We start from the raw sequence: 22,986 nt of genomic DNA, 5'->3' as shown, positions 1-22,986 counted from the left end.
CCAGGTCCAGAAGACAGAGTGCTCCCTGCTGGACAACAACACCACCAGGTTCAGAGGACAGAGTGCTCCCTGCTGGACAACAACACCACCAGGTCCAGAGGACAGAGTGATCCCTGCTGGACAACAACACCACCAGGTCCAGAGGACAGAGTGATCCGTGCTGGACAACAACACCACCAGGTCCAGAAGACAGAGTGATCCCTGCTGGACAACAACACCACCAGGTCCAGAGGACAGAGTGATCCGTGCTGGACAACAACACCACCAGGTCCAGAGTGTAAGATCCTGATCAAACTGGCCAGTATCACGTCTTCGTCTGGTTGGCTCTCCATCCAATTCCTCTGCGTTGTGTCATTTTAATGGTCCTGACGTCTCCGATACTGGCGGATAAGATCCTTATCTCCCCCGTTAGTGCAATCCATAAACCATACTAATTCTCCACCTCCGTAAGAATTCGACACTTCGACACCGTGAGATACCTTATGAGGAAAAGCGTTGTTTTATTGCTATAAACAGAACCTCATAATCAGATGTTATCAGATGTTATCAAATTGTATCGTCCTTGAAGAGTCTATTCTAATGATCTTTCGGTGTGTTCGTCTATCGTCCTTTTGTTATTCAGTCCAATAGTGGTCAGGCCTGTTCGTTAGCCGAGACCATCCTCGTGGTAGCCGAAGCTAATGCTGATGTGGCATTCTTCCCCCCCCCCCTCCAGAAGACAGAGTGATCCCTGCTGGACAACAACACCACCAGGTCCAGAAGACAGAGTGCCCTCTGGTGGACAACAACACCACTTTCCCACAATTCTCCACTTGCACAATGTGGGGCTGGCTGGCATATCCGGTTATGTCTTCCGCTGTGTAGACTTCTTCCGGTCCCATCACAATACATAGACTTTAGCAACTTTTCTCCCATCAATTAAACAACTTTATCGTCACTTTTTTCTTTTTGCATTACTTTTTGAATAAAAATATTATTTAATAAGAAAACGTTTGTCTTTACGTTTGTAAAGTGTGTTTGTCAGCGGGGTCTTTTAAGGATTTTGGGCTGTATTTCATGTACAAAAGTTTACTGTTAGTTAGCCACATTAGCATTTAGCTCTGCCTAATACAATACAATACAACCAACAGTTTACCAGATTAACAGAAAGCGTTCACAACTTTCCAGAATATCAAACGTGGATCTAACAGATCAGATACTAATTTAGTTAATTTAATTTCTCATTTCATGCCCCATATCTAACAGATTAATGTATGGGATTTAGGCAGAGCTAAATGCTAATGTAGCTAACTCTAACAGTGGAGCCACATTAGCATTTAGCTCCGCCTAATAGGGAGGTGTAGTGGTTACGTCATTGCCGTTTTTTTGTTCCACCCTCTGTCCAACCCAATGCATTTCCCCATTGCCCATTTCTAAATCGTCTCGTTTAAAACAACATTGGCATGGTGTACCTTTCTGTGCCTATTCATCCACAATCTATTGCTCAACATGAAAATATTCGCAATTAATCATTAAAAAAATCACAGATTTTTATTTCAACCAAAAATGCCAATAATGTTAGTGATAGAAGGGAACTCATTTTGTGCAAAAGTGGAAAGTTTTTCTAATTACATGCGGCAGAATTGTTACAATAGCCGATAATCCCAGAACAAGCTAGTTAGGATAGTCCTGCAGCTCCCCACTCGTACTCACCTAGACCAGCCCCACTTCAACAGCCTGGGGTGGCTCAGGGTGGAAAAGAGAGTATCCATGATAAAACTATGCCTAGTATATAGAATTTATAAAGGGGAGGTGCCAAGCTACCTTCAAAATTACTTTCAGTATGTAAAAAACAACCATAGCCATGAAACCAGAGGTAGAGACACAAACATAGTTCCATTTAGATTTAAACTCATTTCCTACGGCCAGCAGACCTTCCTTTACTCAGCAGCAGTAGGGGAGAGTGGGGTGAGTAGTGCCACTTTTAACTTAAAGTGCCTTTAAAGCAAGGGGATTACAGTAATGCCCCCAACTAAAATATGTACATATAGTTTAGGATGTTGTGCATCCCTGGGGACAATCACTTTGGATCTTAAATAAACTGTTTCAGAAATATAGCTTTAGGAAAAAAAAGTGGTTTTGTGGCACAACTTGCCCCCGGTGCGGGCTACGTTGTGACATTAGAGAGAATACACTGGGGTAAATTGTGCCATTGATAATTTTACGTAAAACAGATAATTTTAATCTCAAAAGCGGTAAAAGCATCCTGCAGATCTTCATCTCCTTTCCAACCTGACGTATAGTCTTCCCCTGTTGCACCTCTTTCACTGGTCTTTCCAACTTCTCAAGAGGAGTTGAAACCGTGTCTGTCTTCCGTTTGTATATCTGCGTGGCATGATGGATTTTTGTCTAAAATTAAGAATATCACATAGTTTTAGTGATCAAATGCAAGAATGCAATGTACAATAACAATAAAATACAATAAAGTAATATATATAGTTAATAATTATAAGTTGGGGCAACTTAACAAAGAGAATATCTGGCACAACTTAACCCAGGCCCTTTGGCACAAATCACCCCAAGCCTACCATTTTGAAAAAAATGCATCCCCCAGCTGTTTTGAGCTAGCATCATGCTAACTGTATAGACTCATGGTGTAGCTTACTAAAGCACTAAAACATGTGTGAACTGTTTTCAAAGTTGTCTATAATTGTTCAAACACAGCAATAAAAAAACCTTGATCATACAAATTTTACTTTGGAGGGCAAAAAACTGTTTTTTGAACTTAAATGTGCTTACCTCTCAAGCCTCCTCCCTTCTCTGCAGGTTGAGTGAAATGGATGCCTCTTCAAAAATATGTTGTCACATGACCAACTTCTTCTATGGTTTTCTAGATAACAGGGGTGGAACTATATGCCCCTTGGCACTACTCACCCCACTCTCCCCTACTGTGGAACAGCCTGCCCAGCAGCATTAAACAGGCCCCCGGGTTAACTGGCTTCAAAAAGCATGTACGATCATGGCTATCGGCATAGGAAAGAGAGGGTAGCATTTTTATTTATTATTATTTTATCTTCAACTGTATATGCATATTGTATCTTAATGTTTTATGATGTTGTTTTACTGTATGTTGATGTTTTATGATGTTGTTTTATGTTGATGTGTGTCCTGTTTTTTAATACCAGGGACCATGATGGAAATAAGTGCTTGCATTTTATCATGTTTTTTATCCCTTGGATGATGTCTCTAATCCACAATAAAATCAATCAATCAATCAATCAATCAATCCATTGTCCCAATGATGAATCCCTATACAGGTGGAACAACCAGTGACGTCAGACTACACCTCCCTATACAATACAACCAACAGTTTACCAGATTAACCTCTTAAACCCGACGAGACCGGTACCGGTCCCAAAATGACACCACGTCATAAATAAATCTCTCCAGACTGTTTGACAAAATTTTTACAACTCGTTTTGTTTTTCAAACGTATTCAAGTAGAAACATCATAACCATGTCACAACAACAGTTATAATGTATATATATATCATCAATACGTTAGTTTACCAATAGGTTAAAGTGTTATTAGATAGATTTTCAGTTTCGTTTTGGTGTTGTATAGTTCGCGAAAGTCAGTCCTGAACAGTCCTTCACCCAGAGCCACTACCTGCCTCACTGGGGCCAAGACACTGGGCTTCCTAACACAGACAGGCAAGCAGACAGACAGACACAGGCAAGCAGACAGACAGACAGGCAAGCAGACAGGCAGGCAAGCAGACAGGCAAGCAGACAGACATACAGACAGACAGACAGACAGACAGACAGACAGACAGACAGACAGACAGACAGACAGACAGACAGACAGACAGACAGACAGACAGACAGACAGACAGACAGACAGACAGACAGACAGACAGACAGACAGACAGACAGACAGACAGACAGACAGACAGACAGACAGGCAAGCAGACAGGCAGGCAATCAGACAGACAGGCAAGCAGACAGACAACCAGACAGACAGAAAGACAGACAGGCAGGCAAGCAGACATACAGGCAAGCAGACAGACAGACAGACAGGCAAACAGAGAGACAGACAGACAGACAGACAGACAGACAGACAGACAGATAGACAGATAGATAGATAGATAGATAGATAGATAGATAGATAGATAGATAGATAGATAGATAGATAGATAGATAGATAGATAGATAGATAGATAGATAGATAGATAGATAGATAGATAGATAGATAGATAGATAGATAGATAGATAGATAGATAGATAGATAGATAGATAGATAGATAGATAGATAGATAGATAGATAGATAGATAGATAGATAGATAGATAGATAGATAGATAGATAGATAGATAGATAGATAGATAGATAGATAGATAGATAGATAGATAGATAGATAGATAGATAGATAGATAGATAGATAGATAGATAGATAGATAGATAGATAGATAGATAGATAGATAGATAGATAGATAGATAGATAGATAGATAGATAGATAGATAGATAGATAGATAGATAGATAGATAGATAGATAGATAGATAGATAGATAGATAGATAGATAGATAGATAGATAGATAGATAGATAGATAGATAGATAGATAGATAGATAGATAGATAGATAGATAGATAGATAGATAGATAGATAGATAGATAGATAGATAGACGGACACTCTAGTCCAGGGCTATTCAACTGGCGGCCCGCGGGCCTGATTCTGACCGGCCCGCCAAAGATTACATGATAATAAAAAAAATTTAAATATAAAAAAAAAAAAAAAAAAATCATGTCAACGTTAACACGCACAATTGAGCCAAAAGTCACTCAATTAATGACAGATTTCATTGATAAATTGAGGGAAAACTTTGCAAGTCGATTTGATGAATTTGACATGTCCAGAGAATTGATGCATTTTGTGAGCAACCCATTTGCCAATGTAGCTGCTATTTCCACAAAAGGACAAGAGTTCCTTGCATCACTTCACATTGATGAAGGTCTCCTGCAACTTGAAATAATTGACATGCAAGCATCATCTGCTCTGAAGCAGGCACTTGAGAATGAATCCACCACAACATTTTGGATAAAGTGTATTCGTGTCAACACATTCCCCAAAATAAAAACGCTGGCAATATCTGTGCTAACAATGTTTGGCTCAACATACACCTGTGAATCCAGTTTCTCTCACATGAATGCCATTAAAACAAGCAACCGTGCCTCCTCGACGAGCATTTGTATCACTGTTTGCGGGTAGCCCTCACTTCCTATGAACCCTCTTTCTCTGCCATTGCCCAGTCAAAGAAGTGCAATCGCTCTCATTAGATGTGTGTATGTAGGCTAGGCCTGTCTGCCCCCACCCCCCTGATGTTTGAGAGTTAAGAGTGGACAATAAGTGCTAATAAGATGCTGTGATTTGCTGTTGTTGCACAGACATGAAGCACTTTTTCATAAGCTCAGCTGCACTATAAATGTGTTTTTTGTTCAAGTGTTGATGTTAGAATGTTCAGATGCACATCATGCACTTGTTTGTTTTTTATTTTATTTTTATATTGAAATGTTGAAGAGGAGATGTTGCAGTTGTTGCACAGTCATAAATGAAGCACTTTTTGCAGGAGATGTTGCAGATGTGGCACATAAATGAAGCACTTTTTTTGAAAAGTATACTACTTTTGCAATGTAGTTAAATAAAAGTTGTGAAAATGTGGTTGCGTGTTGTGTCAAGTGTACATATATTCATAGCACGGGGAGGCGCCGTGGCAGTCCGGCAGTCAGATGATTGACAGGGGCTGGTGTGAGCTGGGTAGGGTAGTTTTTCGAAATTTGAAAGCCCTGAGTCTCTTCCTTCAAAAGACTACACTCACTTTTGGCTGTGCCACTTCCTCCTGTCAATATGCGCCGGTTTCCGACTCAATGCCCTGAGATTTCTATAATCTTATATTTCACTAATAACAGTTAAAATAATTGGTAAACAAACATAATGCTGAAAATATACACTTTTACTGTATATCTCGGGCTTAAGAGGTTAACCCTGTGAGGCCCAAATTAAAAAGAAATTAGCAACTTCAGAGGCCAGAGGGTGGGACATATAAACACATTTACTATCAAATAGCATTGTGAGGCTGAACAACAGGACCAATTGACTATACATGTGCTTAAAGGGGAACTATCTTATAAATGGCTTTTTTCAGTGTTTACCATTGTTTCTTAGCTATGTGGACTTATATTAATAGGATATATGTCTCTAATTCTCATATTGGCGAATTCTTCCAATTCTCCTCTCACAATATTCACCCTCACTGAACTGAGTCATCTGAAAATGTTCATATCTGTGATGTCAGAGATTTCTCAGCTGCATAATAATGTGGCAGTTGATGTGGCAGTTGGCACCAGGCCACACAGTGGTTGGAGCCCAGCCTCAAAACGGCTTAAGATCTTGAGGTAGAAAAATGCGGTTTTTAGTACTTGATTAGAAATACAAAACAATGCATTTCTTTTGAAAAAAACCTAGGTGTTCCATAGACTCGCAGGAATTGTGTAAAAGTGCCCAAATAGTGAAAGAAATAGTAAAATAGTTCCCCTTTAACATTTTTTAAATAAACATTATTTTTTTAAATGGCTAAAAGTGATTTTGTAATTTTGCAACCGTGGGTCTCACAGGGTACTTTTAACCCTGTGAGGCCCAAATAAAAAAGACATTAGCAACTTCAGAGGCCAGAGGCTGAGACCTATAAACACATGAAGGGTGCCGTGACTGAAAAAAAAGGTTGAGAAACGCTGGTATATGGTGTGGCTCTTTGTGGTACCACAGTCATTTTTTTGTGGCTCTTAGTCTCTGACTGGTTGGCCACCCCTGGCCTACACACTCACCCACTCACCCACTCACCCACTCACCCACTCACCCACTCACCCACTCACCCACTCACCCACTCACCCACTCACCCACTCACCCACTCACCCACTCACCCACTCACTCACTCACCCACTCACTCACTCACCCACTCACCCACTCACCCACTCACCCACTCACCCACTCATTCACTCACTCACTCACTCACTCACCCACTCACTCACTCACTCACTCACTCACTCACTCACTCACTCACTCACCCACTCACTCACTCACTCACTCACTCACTCACCCACTCACCCACTCACTCACTCACCCACTCACTCACTCACCCACTCACCCACTCACCCACTCACCCACTCACCCACTCATTCACTCACTCACTCATTCACTCACTCACTCACCCACTCACTCACTCACTCACTCACTCACTCACTCACTCACTCACTCACTCACCCACTCACTCACTCACTCACTCACTCACCCACTCACTCACTCACTCACTCACTCACTCACTCACTCACTCACTCACTCACTCACACTAGGAGTTAAGTGTCTTGCTCAAGGCCACTTCTATACGCTGCCCGGGAGGAGCTGGAATAGAACCGGGAACCTTCCGATTACCGGACGACCTCTCCACCTCCTGAGCTGCTGTTGACAGAGGTACTAAGCCGTGTTCAGTCATCAAGTCAAGAGTCACTTTATTGTCCCATCAGCTGGGACATTTGTCTTGGGCTTACACCCACACTGCAGCCACAGACACATACATAAAGACATGACGCAACTGACTCCAAAACAGAGGAGATAAACAATATAAAAGATACAATAAAGTACCTGCACAGCACCTCCCACCTCTTGCAGAGACAAGTCGCATTTCTTTCCTCTCTCCCAAGGCCTTCAAGGCCGTTCCTACCGCCGCCTCTACTGCTCCATGGAGCCCGACGCTGCTATGCCCTGCTTCGTGCCGGTGGCCGGACTATACTCAAATCAACTCTAAATGGATCTAATCAGTGGATTGCATATTTTTTTCAAGAAGCAGAATAAGGCTAACCCTCTCTGCCTATTGGGACATCATAATCGGGTTACCAACTTGAAGACGTGGTCATTTCTGGATTATCGAAGCTTTTGGACTGCAATAAGAAGATTTTGGATCTGTTTACCGCGCACAGGATCTACCAAAATGAACTGATAAGACACTTGGACACTTGGACTAATAATGCATTCAGTCATTTGGACGGAGTTGTTAAAACTCACTCCACTCAAATCAATAGAGTTATATTCCACTCTATTCAAATCAAATTTAAAGGGACGTGGCTGGGATAAATTGTGCCAGTCAGTCAGCCAAAACAAATTCCTGGACCAAGGTCGAACCGAGAGCTCTGGAGTCGAAGGCCCTCTGGGAGATAAGAGTGGCGAGCGGCTTCCCCACCCCCAATCCCTAGTCCCCCCCCCCCCCCCCCCCCCCCTTCCTCTGCATTGGCGCTGCACTGTCGGCTGCCTCGTGTGAGGGAGACCTCCCCCACCCAGGACTTGGCTTGTTGGCTTGTGCACTCCCCCCCACCTTCCCCCCCCCTACAGCCCTGTAACAACCCCAACCCACTCCCCCCTCCTTCCGTAAATGGCGCTGCCTATGACGGCTGCCAGTCTGTTTGCGGTGGTGAATATGCATATGTTTGTCTCAGGGCTCTGTACCATTATTACTATCTAAAATGTAATAATTGTGGAATATTACTGTAATGAGCTGTATGTGTATGATCCAAGCGTCCTATGATCCTCATAGGAGCATAACAGAAAAAAGCATTCCATGTGAAGGTATTCTGTATCTTTGCATGTCAACTAATAAAGAAACTTGAAACTTGAACTTGAAACTTGATGTCTGGCGACACCACATATATATAGTAATAGTATAACCAAATATCGATTATCGAATATCGATAATATAAGATAATTGCCGGCCATTTATCTGGCACTGTCATCATGGGTTCCATGATCAAACTGTACCCCCACCCCCACCCCAAAGCATTAAAAGCGTCTTTTGTACTGTGTGTGTAATGTACATTCACAACATGGAGGGACGTGTTTGTGTGCGTGCTTGTGCGTGTGTGTGTGCGTGCTTGTGCGTGTTTGTGTGCGTGCTTGTGCGTGCGTGTGTGTGCGTGCTTGTGCGTGTGTGTGCGTGTGTATGTGTGTCTTGATGATTCCTCTGCTGAAAGAAGAGTTCAGGATATTAACATTATATATGATTAGTTCTCTACTTTTGAGGCATTATTTTCTGGATGCGGAAGAAACTGGCATCATTAAACTAGGGAGAGGTATTTGAATAGACTATTAGAGCAGGTCTAACAGTGTAATCACTGGTCCCCTCAGGTGTAACATGATATCTCACTGTAACAAGGAATGCAGAGAGACAAAGGTACAGGTACATGGTGATAGTAGAAGATATGATACAGGTCAGTACAGTGGGGAAGTAAAAATAATAAAAATAGGCAGTGTAAACGATATAACAATATAATTAACTCTGAGTATGAGCATAATGAGCAAGTAGGCAGTGTAAATAAGTCAAGGTGCAGATGAGGGTATGTATGCCCTCTCAGTTATATTTGCATTACAATTACAATAATATAGTTACAATAGACGCTATAATCTAAATATATGCTATGATTAAATAAGTATACAGTATACACAGGTCAGTATGCATATTGTACGTATGGCGCGATATACTTCATACGTTATACGTTTAGGTAGTCCGATTAGGTGGGAGGCTAGTCTAGTCTTTACGTAGGCTAATCTCCCATTTAGATTTTGCGTGAATGTTTTTAAACAGGTATTCCAAAGGATTTCGTCATATATATATATACTATATAAGGTATATACAGCATTTTGTACATGCTATCATACAGAGTTATATGGGTTGTATGCAGGTGTATACGTAAGTATATATAGTATATAGTTATATGCAGGTATATTCAGACAGATATATATATATATATGTAACGGTTGTCATAAACTTCGATGCCCGAGGGAGTTTCGAACAGACCACGGGTCGACAGCACAGACCGCTATACCAAGAAGTGAACACTACTTTGCAACACGTCTACAGTATGTGTCTTTTTAAGGGTGAGAGTGAGTTTAACCCATAGCACCACTACTCGCCACAGTCACTTCACAACATCTGAAGTCCACCGTGACTGCGCCTTGCGGTATCATCCGTTACATATATATATATATATATATATATATATATTCTGTAAATATAAATGTATACATGCTGTATAAACAGCCCTGTTGTACATGCTATCATACAGAGTATAAGGGTACACTAAAGTATGATGTGGGTAGTTAAGATTATTATGATTACTATGATTATTATTATTATTATTATTATGAAAGGAGCCGGTTAGGTAAGAAGACCGAGAGGAGAGGAGAGGAGGGGGGTGGAGAGGAGAGGAGAGGAGGGGAGGGGAGAGGGTGGAGAGGAGGGGAGAGGAGATGAGAGGAGAGGAGAGGGGAGGAGAGGATAGGAGAGGGGATGAGAGGAGAGGAGAGGAGAGGAGAGGAGAGGAGAGGAGAGGAGAGGAGAGGAGAGGAGAGGAGAGGAGAGGAGAGGAGAGGAGAGGAGAGGAGAGGAGAGGGGAGGAGAGGGGAGGGGAGGGAAGGAGAGGAGAAGAGAGGAGTAGCCGCTGTCGTGGTCTCTCAGTGCTGAGGCCTTGTTGCTTACGGGCAGCGCTGAGAGGTCTGGGCTGTAAGGGGATCTGCTACGGACTGAGTGTCAGCGCCCCAGACTGTGTGCCATTGTCCTCTAATAAGGGGCAGTCTGGCACTAAGCTCACGCACACATTCCAACCAGAGAGACCCCTCTCCTCTGGTACCAACCCAGACATCCAGTGTCCAGGCGCATAACCACAGACATCACACACACACACACACACACACACACACACACACACACACACACACACACACACACACACACACACACACACACACACACACACACACACACACACACACACACACATTCATTCTCTCAGTAGGCATGTAGTATGCTTGACAAATACACATATTTGCAACACGTCAAACATATTCCCACAGCTGTCTTTTCGATGCATGTATCTCTCAGCCTACTCTTTCCACGCTGACCACGGTGCTACACACGTGGAATTCAACCCATATATTCAGAATTTGGAATTTGGAATTGTGACTTTGGTAAATGATTCCTTCTGTAATTATACATTTGGTGAAACACGCTGTAATAGTAACGGTGACATCTCAGGTTCAATACAACCCCTTATATCACACAACAATAGAGGCCTTGCACAGAGTGTTCGTGTAGTTCTCTCTCTTCCAACATGACCGCCCATAACCATTGGTAAGTTCTTCCGAAAGAAATTGCCTAATTTCTGTGCAGTAGGTAAACACTGTTCCACTGTGACCGTGTTTTCATCTATATATATATTTCTCACACATCGACGCGTAGCAACCATTGCTACTTCCGACATGGAGGGCGAGTGGGGCGTTCCAAGCGCTCCGTGAAAGGCCTGTAATTGTGTCAGCTCTCACCTTTGGCAGCCCAGGCTCTGAGGGGACTGCTGTCGTCGATGGTGTGGTAGAAGGTGAGGGGGATGATGAGGAAGGGGCTGTCACTGGACGTGTCCACCTGGAAGGGCACGTTCCTCTGGTCCAGTCGCACCGTCTCCCCCTCCTTGGTCAGGGACGTCTGCAGCAGCTTGCCCGTCACCTGGGAGCCAGCGTGGAGGAGGATTGATTGATTGATTGATTGAAAACTTTATTAACAGATTGCAGAATGGGTACAATACAGTACAGCTCAATACACACAATTGTTAAGGGGATGCAGACCAGAGAAAGACTTTCGTCTTGTTTACATCAGGGTCCCCCATTTTCAATTCATCAGGACATATATGACATACATGACATACAGATAGACAGTACTGCTACATCTATACATTTATGACATACCAGATTTGCAAATACAGTACTGTTTGTGATACAAAAAGAGTCCAGAAAAGAGAGTATATACATTTGACGTAAAAACTGTACATTGGAGGAGGTTGGGTGGGGTTGGGTGGGTGGGGGGGAGGGGGGGGGGTAGGAGGGGTTGGGGGGGGGGGGGGGGGACACTGTACAACTGTACAAGCAAAACTGTACATTGGAATATTGACAAAACCATACTGGGTAATTTAATGTACATTGGAGGGGGTTGGGTTAGGACATTTACAGGGGCCAGTTTCCAATTGCAGTCTCCCGTAGGTGTTCTTTGAGAGTGGTTTTGAAGGTGGGTAGTGATTCACATTCCTTTACAGCTTTGGGTAGGGTGTTCCACATTGATGTGGCATAATTGCAAAACGTGTTTAGTCCCTTGTTTGAGCCGAATCTGGGTTTAACATGATTTGTGGAGCTCCCTCTGGTGTTGTGATCGTGGTATTCACTGACCTTTGGGAAGTATTTTGACATGTACATGGGTACCTTGGTCGTGTAGTGTATCTTGTAGACCAGGCCCATTGCAAGTTGCTGTACTCTGTCGTCTACTCTAAGCCATCCTAGGTTGTCAAAGAGTTGGCAGGGGTGAGGTGGGTTCTAGGAGTAAGGTCAAGCAGTAGTCTGACCAGTTTGTTTTGAGATGTTTGTAATTTTGTTTTTAGCGCCTTTGAGGTGCTTTGGTACGATGAGGTGCAAGCATAGTCGTAGTATCCTTGAATGAGTGCTCCTGCCAGAGTCTTCAGGGTATTCTTGTTTACCAGAGAGGAGATCCGGTACAAGAATCGAGTTCGTTGGTTGACTTTTTTTATTACATTAGATGCCATTTTGTCACAGGAAAGATTAGCCGCTAGGATGGAACCCACTGCCCAGGTAGGTAATTTCATCTTTCCTTGTGACAATATTGTCACCCACTGTAACTGAGAAGCCGTCGGTCTTGCTGAGTTTGTTATTTGAACCGAAGAGAATGGACTCTGTTTTGCCCATGTGTAATGATAGTTTGTTATCAGCGAGCCATATGCAGATTTTGCCTAGTTCCGAGCTGAGGGTTTTTTCAACCTGCAACTTGTTCTTGTCAGAGACCAGCAGGGCTGAGTCGTCCGCAAACAGGAACAAGTTGCTGTCACAAGCTGACGACATGTCATTTGCATAAATTAGGAACAGTAGCGGTCCTAGTATGCTTCCTTGTGGAACACCACAGCTCACTGGGAGGGGGGGGGGATAGGGTACTGTTTACCCAGGGGCGTAGCTTCCTACAGGCGATATAGGCGGTTGCCAGGGCGCCACCCAGAGGGGGGCGCCAAAATAAAAAATATATAAATATATATTACTATTATTATTATATATATATTTTTTATTATTATTATTATTATTTTTTTAATGTTTTGTCGGCGCAGTTTTGGCGCCCCCCTCTATATCTGCAACCATTATTTTTACATAAAAAAAATTCTAACATAAGGGAAAATGAGCCAAAAATCTAAAACGGTCGGTCGGTCTGAGCCTCAGCTTTAGGTGTTCACAGTCAGAACATGCTAGAGCGCTGTGCATTGATGGGTATCGGTCAAGTGTTTATAGAATTGAGCGTTGAGGAAAGAAAGACTAACGTTAGAGAACTATGAAGATTATTATGTGGGTAAAGTATCTAAACCAAGGCATGCTATGAATATTTCAAACAACCTTAAAACAAATGACTGTATTAAGTATATTATAATGAAAGACAAAATGTGTGAATTTGAATTTCATCAGGCTGAAGTCAGTGAGGTGGAGCGGTTACTCCGCTCTCTTCCTGATAGTAAGTTAGCAGGCCTAGATAACCTGGATAGTAAAGTGCTGATGACTGCTGGTATCATAGCATCTCCTATATGTCATATTATGAATAGATGTTTGGATGTGGGCCTATTTCCAAAGAAGTGGAAGGAGGCTAAGGTTTTTTCCTTTACCTAAGGATGCCAAAGCTGATTTTAATGAGGGAAATTCTAGACATATAAGTATTTTACCTGTCTTGAGCAAAATCATGGAAAAGTTGGTGCATTCACAAATTCAAGAGTATTTTGTTTCAAACAAGCTTGCAACAGATTCTCAACATGCCTATAGAGCTGGTCACTCTACTTCTACTGCCTTGATACAGATGACTGATGACTGGCTTAAAGCTATAGATAACTCTATGTTGGTGGGAGCTGTGCTGTTAGATTTTAGTGCTGCATTTGATGTGCTGGACCATTCTCTACTGGTTGAGAAATTTAAATGTTATGGTTTTAACTCTTCTGCTTTAAAGTGGATACTAAGTTTATTTGTCCTCTGTATCTAAATGGCAGCCTGTCCAGTAGCAGAGGTCTAGAGTGTGGCGTGCCGCAAGGAAGTTGCCTAGGACCTTTGCTCTTCTCTGTATTTACTAATGACCTATCTTGGGCTACCAAATGTGCTACAACAGTTATTTATGCAGATGATTCAACATTGTATTACGCTGCACCATCATGCAATGTACTTAATGAAGTTTTGAGTAGAGAACTTAAAGTTGTGCATGACTGGGTAGTATGTAATAGACTTGTCCTTAATATCTCCAAGACTAAATGTATTGTGCTGGGAACAAGGCACAGGTTATCTACAAATCCAAAGCTTCATTTAAACATGTGTAATTCAGCAGTTCAACAAGTTGAAAGTACTAAACTCCTTGGAGTGATGCTGGATTGCACTCTGTCTTGGTCTCAGCATATAAATTATATTGTTTTAAAAATGGGAAGAGCAATTGGTATTTCCAGGAAATGTGCTTCTTTTGTTGCCCGTCCCCTTTTATGTGCAAAGTTTAATTTTATGTCATCTTGACTATTGCTCTGCGATGTGGTCATCTGCTGCCAGTGGTGACCTCAGGAAGCTCCAGGTGGTCCAGAACAGGGCAGCACGGTTGGTACTGGGCTGCTCACTAAGGTCTAATGTGAGCCGTATGCATGCCCGCCTCTCTTGGCTTAACGTTGAAAATAGGTAGTTTTAATATACCTGTGCTGTTCAAGTTGGTCATGAGCAGTAAAACTCCTGTTTTTATACATAATCAGGTTGTTTTTAGTAATACTGTGGACGAGCATTACACTAGAGGTTCCAGTAGTGGGCAGCTTGAATTGCCAGGTCCTAGAACCAGCGCTTTGGGGAGATCTTTTATTTTTAGAGCATTAACTCTTTGGAATGGCCTGCCTCGGAACCTCTGCTGCATTTACAGTAGATTCACTTTTTAAAAGAATCTTAAATAGTTTTTAAATTGTTTTTAACACTGTAAAGTAATTTTTAGTTTTAGTTTTACACTAATGTAATTTTAGCTATCTTAATTGTTACAGTAGTTTCATTATGCATTGTGTGTACTGACTTTTAATCATTTTGTTTTTGCAATAGTGATTGTTTTTGTATGTTTTTTTGTGTGTGGACCCCAGGAAGACTAGCTGGTTGCTATCGCACCAGCTAATGGGGATCCCTAATAAAATAAAATAAAATCATCCAGTATAAAAAGAGAAGAAAAGAAGAAGATGAGAAACGTGCCAAGGTGAAAGGTATGCAATTTTGTACAACTTCCAAGACCTGCCACACCAAGAGCTGATGAAGCAAGCAGAGGCACTTGTACACACCTTAAACCATGGAGGGAAATCTGATTTGGATGGGAAGGAGCTGGCTCAGGAGTTGGAAAATTTGATGTGATTGATGACTTTGCAGCGAGGAAGGCCAGAAGGATTGCACTGTAAATGGAAACCAGTAGGAGCTACAGGCTAACCTTGAAGTGTGATGATAGGGAGTGGAATCTACATAGTTCTTTAGACAAAGTGAATTTTTGTAATTTTTTTTATTTGTTTGTTTATTTAGCATATTATATTTTGATTATATATGTGTAACATATTTTACAATACATAATTTTCTTTTAAAGCAAATTTGCATGTTATTTTATTGTTTGTTATTGTTATTATTATTATTGATTGTTAGTCTAGCAACCTGAAAAATATGCCTATTATTCAGATGTGCTGACTTGCCTTTTATCTCCCCTTTGTGCACAAAGACATGTTGACTAGTTTCCATTGATATTCTCACGAACAATGATGTGAGCTCCTCCTTCTTCTATCGCTGGAATATGGATTATGAACAGGGTTACTGGACCATACTCTATCAGTCTTTTCCCTGTGTGACTAGTCGGCGGTACCAGCAGGGGGCGGTGGCAGGCAGAGAGTGTCGGAGAGAGATGGAAGGAGATATATGGAGGCGGAAGAGGGGAGACGCTCTCTTCTGTTTGGGATGTTGCTGTGAACGGTCGCAGCGGCAACGGGAGGTGCTTTGGAATAGCCCCGTTAAAGAACCCCCAGAGAGCCCCGCCGGAGCGAGCGACGGGTTATCATAGGAGTATCCGTGATAGTGCGTGAGTAAGAGAGACTGAGCCACGGGACTGACGTCCATAGTTGTCAGGTTACAGTAGCAGTGTGACGGTATAATTAGCGTGCGGCTAAGGGCTATATCGACTCCAGTGCAACCCTAGCGCGAGGCGCTGACGACGACCGGTGGTATAGTTAACCACGTTGCGCCACAGTATAATCGTGTAGCATGTGGGCTGTCTGGGGACCCAGAGTGTAGCTGCAGTGTTAGTGAGGGCGATCTTAGATACGCGCGTGGACCTACAACCAGTCTGCTCCGGCTGCCTACAACCAGTCTGCTCCGGCTGCCTACAACCAGATCTACACCTGGCTGCCTGCAGCACACGGGAGTTTGTCCCGACCAACAGAGGTCGCCATCACCCAGCACACGCTCTCAGCCAGCACTGCCTCTCTGCTCCAGCTCCGCCTGCTAGTCCCCTCGCCGAGAGCGTTCGCCGCCATCTTGCCTTCCGGACGACGGTGGCGCGGCGAGGCCGCCATGTTGGTTGAGTACAATTGAGCATCTATGCTCCGGAGCTATTACACAGTACACAGTGTGGTGCGGCCCGCGGGCGAAGCTAACGTTGCCAACCACAGTTCTAGGGGTACCCCATTAACAATACATGCCGGCATTAGCATAGGGCTTTTGTAAGGTATTTGTGGGCCCACCTTTTGATTTATTTTCCTTTCTTTGAGTGTGATAACGGGTTTGTTCTTTAATAATATTTTCCCATCTAATTAACCCTTTCCCTGTGGGGAAGTTACAGACCTGGTGCATTATAAATAAAGCCTAGAGAGGTATTATTCTTGCCGTATAATTAAAGCCTTTTGGAGGTATTATACAGGGTGAAGACCCAGACGTGGGCGATGAGTCAAACACATTGAAGTATATTATCCCTGATATTAACCCAGAGGTGGGTGTATAATATACGTGTTTATGAGGTATGGAGTTACCAACGGAACTATAGTGGGACTTCAGTCCAATTGGTCACTAGTATTAAATCATTGTAACTGACCAGTATAAGTAACATTAAAGAATTAGATGGGAGCTCTGTGTGCGTGTCTATCCATGAGCCGTTTAACAACTCTTTTGGTGTGGGTAATGTTGTGAAGGATCAGATTAAACCGAATATATATATTTATTTATGGATATATATTTAATAGTATTTGTATATCGTTTGATATCCCCTGTATATTCCTTGTACAATATACACTGAATATCCCTTTAGTCTACTAACAGCCCATAATAGTTTCATTCTACCATTGGACGAGAACCTGGCGCCAGCAGCCAAGCCCCTTGGTTCAAGTTCAATCGTGCCGACGAACATGTCGTTACAAGCCCGGTTCCGCGTAGGAATACGTCTGGCGAAATACGAATGGTACTATTTGTTCACAGCGCATATATATATGGCGCAAGTAAAGTAGAACTTTCTTTTAGTCCATTAGTCCTTTACCCTCCAACCTAGTAACAGACGTGAAGCCTCACCCACGACGCACGTGTGGTGCAGTATGGCCTACTTGGCCTCAGAATAGGCATTGAGACATCGTGTGGATTAATAGTTGAATTGTCATAGTTTGGCACTATACCGTCGAGTGGGACGTATTTCTATTAAGTTAATAATAGTCTATTATGTATGGTGCATCGTTCGGTTAGAGTTATAAAGTGAGCAGTACCCCCATCGTTCCTGACGTTATCTGGAGTCTTAACCAGGCTGGGCAGACCACGTGTGGTGCTTGCATCCGAGGAGCTCCGGGCCAGGACGAGTGGACCTGTACATTGGATTACTTTACCCGGACGACGGCGAGCCTTCCACGGCTTGGATTATCTACGTGCTTTGGGTGCTTTGATTATGCCATGGATAACGACCAACACTGCTGAGTGTTGGAACTACCCCCCCGAGAGGAGTCCAGGTGAGACGGCGCTCTACCCCGAGTGAGGTCGCCTCACGTCTCTTCGTTGTGGACCGGCAGCTACCGTCCACCAGAGGGCCCAGCTGTATTCATCTGCGGACCGAGGTTCTGTGGGCACCGTGTTCAGCACTCTGAATTCTCCCAAGAAATCGTCGGCCAGATGGGATACCGCCAGCGGCTCTCCTAACCCCCCCCCCTACTGTCTTACAACCAGCGGGACCCACCCCTTTAGTGTATCCAGCTATAATCATTTAAGTACCATCGCTATAGTTCCCTAAAGAACCAGGTTGTATACTTGCTCCCTGCGTAACCAGAGATTGGACATTCAATGTTGATTTACCTACGAATACTCATTTGCCTTACAAGTGCATTTCAAATCATAAATGTCATTAAGTGAACGTTGTATATACCCTTTGCTATATAAAATATTCGATTTATACATTTGTGTGGACTTCGTTTCATCAGGTGGGAAAGTGTTCATCATATCTATATCATGTACTGGATGGCCAGAAGTTAAAGTACAAGCGGTAGTGGTTTAATGATACCATACTTATCAATACAGTCAGGGAATTGTACCCCTCAGTTACAATTGGTCCTTCGAGCCGGAGGGTAACTAGTGTAATATTAATATAGTGTTATTAATATTGAAATGGCCTATGATGAACACTCCACGAAACGGTCCTCCTAACGTAGAACGCCCGCAGCGCAGACGACAGCCACCTCAGTACTTAGAGGATTACGCTGTCAGTCAACTACCTAGCCTTCGACAAACGGTAAACGCGGTAAAAGTAGAAAGTAAAATTATGTCTGACCTTAACGACCAGGTTTCCCCGACCACAGAGGCCCTAGTGGGTTCTAATGTAACTGACCAGGCTCACGGTGGGGACCAGGAGGGAGCTGACATGCCTTTACCCCCCGCCAATACCGAAGAAGTAGTCCCCGACCAGCCCCGGGAGGAAGACAACCCTACAGAGAGAGAACTCTGCACGGAAGAAGAGGAGGAGAGCGCCGAGGAAATAGAGCTCCAGGACTCCCCAACGAGTACAGCCAGAAGCGGCTCACCTCAACAACCGTCTTCCCCCAGCGAAGCGGAGAGGATGCTATCACAGGCGTTCCTCGTCAGCCTGACAGCCTCTACCGAACGCGATCGACTTCAGGGTGAACGCGATCGACTACAAGCACAGACGCTTAGCGAGCGCGAACAACTCCAAGCGCAGCAACGGAGCGAAGACGAGCGCATACGCCTGGAGATGAGACGCCTTCAGACGGAAGAGAATATGGCAAGAGACCGGGCCGACGCCCAGCGCGCCGCTGCCGGTGCCCAAAGAGAAGCAGATCTCACCAAGCGCGAAGCCGAGCGCGACAAGCTACAAGCGCAACTAATGGAGCAGCTGATCCTCAAGGCAACACCCTCTCCCTCCGCCAGGGGTTCAAGGAACTCGTCGAGACAACAGTCAAGGGCAGCGTCTCCTAACCGAGCAAGCGACCCTGAACTTGACCAACAGACCAAGCCTATACCCCCCGCAGACCCCCTTCCCAGACCGGTCCAAGCGAGACCCAGCTACAAGGAAGGAGCGGCATACACTGCGGAGAAGCTAAATAAACGACTACAGGATCTAGAGGACCTGATAGAAGAAGAAGAGGGAGAGGAGGAGAACCAAGCCCGACGACAGCACAGTACTCCACCGGACCAGGAGGTCCAGTACAGCCCAGGCTATACCCCCGCGGCGCTGCGCTACAGACCCCCGACTCTATTCACGGGTGAGCATGACGCACGACCAGCCCCGAGGAACAGCACCTGGACCAGCGGGCCATGGTACCCTGCCGGTACCAGCCCACAGAGAGGCGCAAGAGGAGACTCGCCTAGGAGGTCTCTCCCCCAACGCTCGCCGATGTATCAGCCATCCACGGCGTCATACATTGCCACGCCGACGTTTCCAGACTTCACCTATGAGAATCGAGCACAGTACACGGAGCTCCGGATGTGCTTAGAGACAATGATGGTGGATGTCGCTGATGAACGCCACAAGTATGCAATATTACTGAAGCACCTGAAAGTACCGCGAGCGCACAATATAGCGCTAGCCTATGCCACCTCTACGACCCCATACACCGCGGCTCTAGCAGCGCTGGACCAGAGATATGGACGTATATGGGATTACATAATCCAAGAGATAAGGCATATTGATCGCCTACCCCCACCAACAGACAATCGCTCATTAGACGACCTGTCGATAAAAGTGCAGTCCCTGGTAGGGATGCTGGGAGCGCAACGAGAAAAGGGTATGCACGAGCTATACGCCAACTCTAACGTCGAGAGGATTTTAGAGAAGCTGCCACCCGCAAGACAAGAGCGTTTTAGGCGGCAGAGAGACCACCGTGATCCTAACGGTCCCGAACCATCCCTCCTCGATCTAGCCGACTTCCTGGCGAGAGAAGTCAGCAGCTTACGACTGGATACGTTCGTGCGGAGCACGCCAAGCTCCAGAGAGGGACCCAGGAGAATAAACGATGGAAGAAGATCGGTGACTGTCATGCACCAATCAGAGTCAGTACCGAGCAGTAAGAGCCACAGTACCCCCTCGAGAAAAGAGAAGTGGAAGATGGTGTGCCCCTACTGCGAGAAGGAACACTGGCTGTCACAATGTGACCTGTTCACAAAGATGAATGCAGAAGAAGTGAGTCAATGGATAAAGTCCAACAGGCGCTGTTACCGATGTGCGCGCAGTCACATGGCAGCCGAATGCCGCCTAAAGAAAAGGTGCAGTCGGTGTGACGGAGCCCATCTAGATGTACTACACGACAGTAACAGAAGAAGGCCTGCACCTGCACCATCGAGCAGCACCAAGGCAAGTGTCATGTACATTGACCCCGCCAGCAGCAGCGGCGCCCAAGTGCTCTTAAAGGTAGTCCGTGTAACATTGAGCTACCAAGATAAAGTCATGGACACTTACGCCGTCCTTGATGACGGGTCAGAGAAGACCCTTCTGCTCGCGTCCGCTGCGGCCCAGCTGGGACTGCGGGGGAGCGAGAACCAAATGACGATTCGGACAATAAGAAGAGATTTAAAGACGATAAAGGGCGAGAATGTCTCCTTCACTATCGCAGCAAGCGGGCAGCCAGAGCGACGGTATAGGATTACAAATGCTTTCACCAGCCAAGAAATAGGACTATCGCAGTACACCTACCCCATCGCCAAGCTGATGGATAAATATGTGCACCTGCGTCAACTACCTATCCCGCTCATAGACGGCGCCACCCCGACCCTGCTGATAGGCTCCGACCATGCAGACCTCATCGTCCCGATTGACCGGGTCCATACAGGACCCCGAGGCTGTCCTGCAGCAGTCGAGACCCGCCTAGGGTGGACACTACAAGGCCCCCTCGCTAAATCTCTCAACCGAACAGCAGCCACTAGCTGCCTCCACTCCAGAGCGACAGAAGAAGACACCACTCTCCTGCAGCATGTCGAGAGGCTATGGACACTAGAGACAATGCCCTTTAAGAACGAAAAGAAAGACATTCGTTCTAAAGAAGACATTTACGCCATCAACCTCCTCGAGCAAGGGACAAAGAGAGTCACAGTCGGCGGAGTGATGAGATACGCAACTCCACTCCTGAGGCGAGAGGGAATGCCCACCTTTCACGCAAAGAAAGACGCCACGGAGCGGTATCTATTGAACACAGAGCGGCGCCTAGCCAAAGACCCCGCTCAAGAGAGTGTGTACCGCGCTGAGATTGAGAAGCTAATCACAGCGGGACACGTAACGAAGATTGACTGGCGACGCCGTGCGCTGCTCCGCGCCTCCCTGATCAAAGGCGGCTTTGATCTCAGGCAGTGGGCCAGCAGTGACCCGCACGTATTGCGCAGCCTCTCCCCCGCGGACAAGGCTGCCAGCAGCGAGACCTGGATGGCGACCATCCCAGGAGAAGCCCAAGAAATGACACTAGGACTAGTCTGGCGCTTCAAAACAGACTCGCTCCACTATAGACACAAACCCCTGACCACGGAGCAGGGAAGGTCGACGGCGATACCGACCACCAGACGGAGTGTGTACAGAACACTCGCCAGACAATATGACCCGTTGGGATGTATTCTACCTTACACCACCAGGGCAAAGATGATTGTACGAGCACTATGGGACAAGGACCAGGGCTGGGACGACCCAATACCCGCACACCTTGCCTCCACATGGAGAGAGTGGGAGACGGAACTCCGCTCACTCCCAGGCGTCAATATACGCCGCAGCTACTTCCCACCCACGGTGAGGCCAGAGACATGCAAGATGGATCTACACGTCTTCAGCGACGCCTCCGAAGTAGCCTATGGATCGGTGGCCTACTTGCGTGCCCAAGAGAAGGGAGGAGAGATACACACGGCTTTCATCCTGGCTCGCTCAAGAATAGCCCCACGAAAGCAACAATCTATCCCGCGTCTAGAGCTCTGCGCAGCCCTAGCAGGAGCGCATCTAGCCACGTTAATCCAACGTGAACTCACCATTCCGGTGCACAGAACAATCTTGTGGTCAGATTCCACGACAGTACTCACATGGATCAAGTCTGATTCATGCAGATACAAGGTCTTCGTGGGAGTCAGAGTCACAGAGATTCAAGAGTTAACAGAAGCAGCGAGCTGGCGGTATGTGGACACCAAACACAACCCAGCTGACGTCATCACCCGGGGAATGTCCCTGGATGACCTCACCCGTCGCAACATCTACAGTGACGGACCAGAATTCCTCAAGCTCCCGGAAGAAGAGTGGCCTACGCCCACCCCACGGGAAGCAAGTAAAGATGAGGCTGAGAACAAGAAACCTATGTTCTGTGGACTGAGCACAGTCGCCTCCACAGACCCCAACAT

General features: G+C 45.2%; 1 protein-coding gene across 1 annotated transcript in view; it reads right to left on the bottom strand.

Annotated features, from left to right (window-relative positions):
* kcnj10a (potassium inwardly rectifying channel subfamily J member 10a) overlaps positions 1-22,986 on the bottom strand; it is a gene marked incomplete at both ends in the record, with an annotated part of 77,901 nt that overhangs the window by 27,276 nt on the left and 27,639 nt on the right. Inside the window, 1 exon segment of the mRNA XM_084312495.1 lies at positions 11,401-11,578. Within this exon segment, the coding sequence (XP_084168621.1) occupies positions 11,401-11,578 (178 nt within the window).

Source organism: Notolepis coatsorum, assembly GCF_963971535.1.
Source record: "Notolepis coatsorum genome assembly, chromosome: 4".
NCBI classification, from domain to species: domain Eukaryota; kingdom Metazoa; phylum Chordata; class Actinopteri; order Aulopiformes; family Paralepididae; genus Notolepis; species Notolepis coatsorum.
The sequence above is the reverse complement of the archived record's forward strand: the minus strand, read 5'-3'. Positions and strand labels throughout refer to the sequence as shown.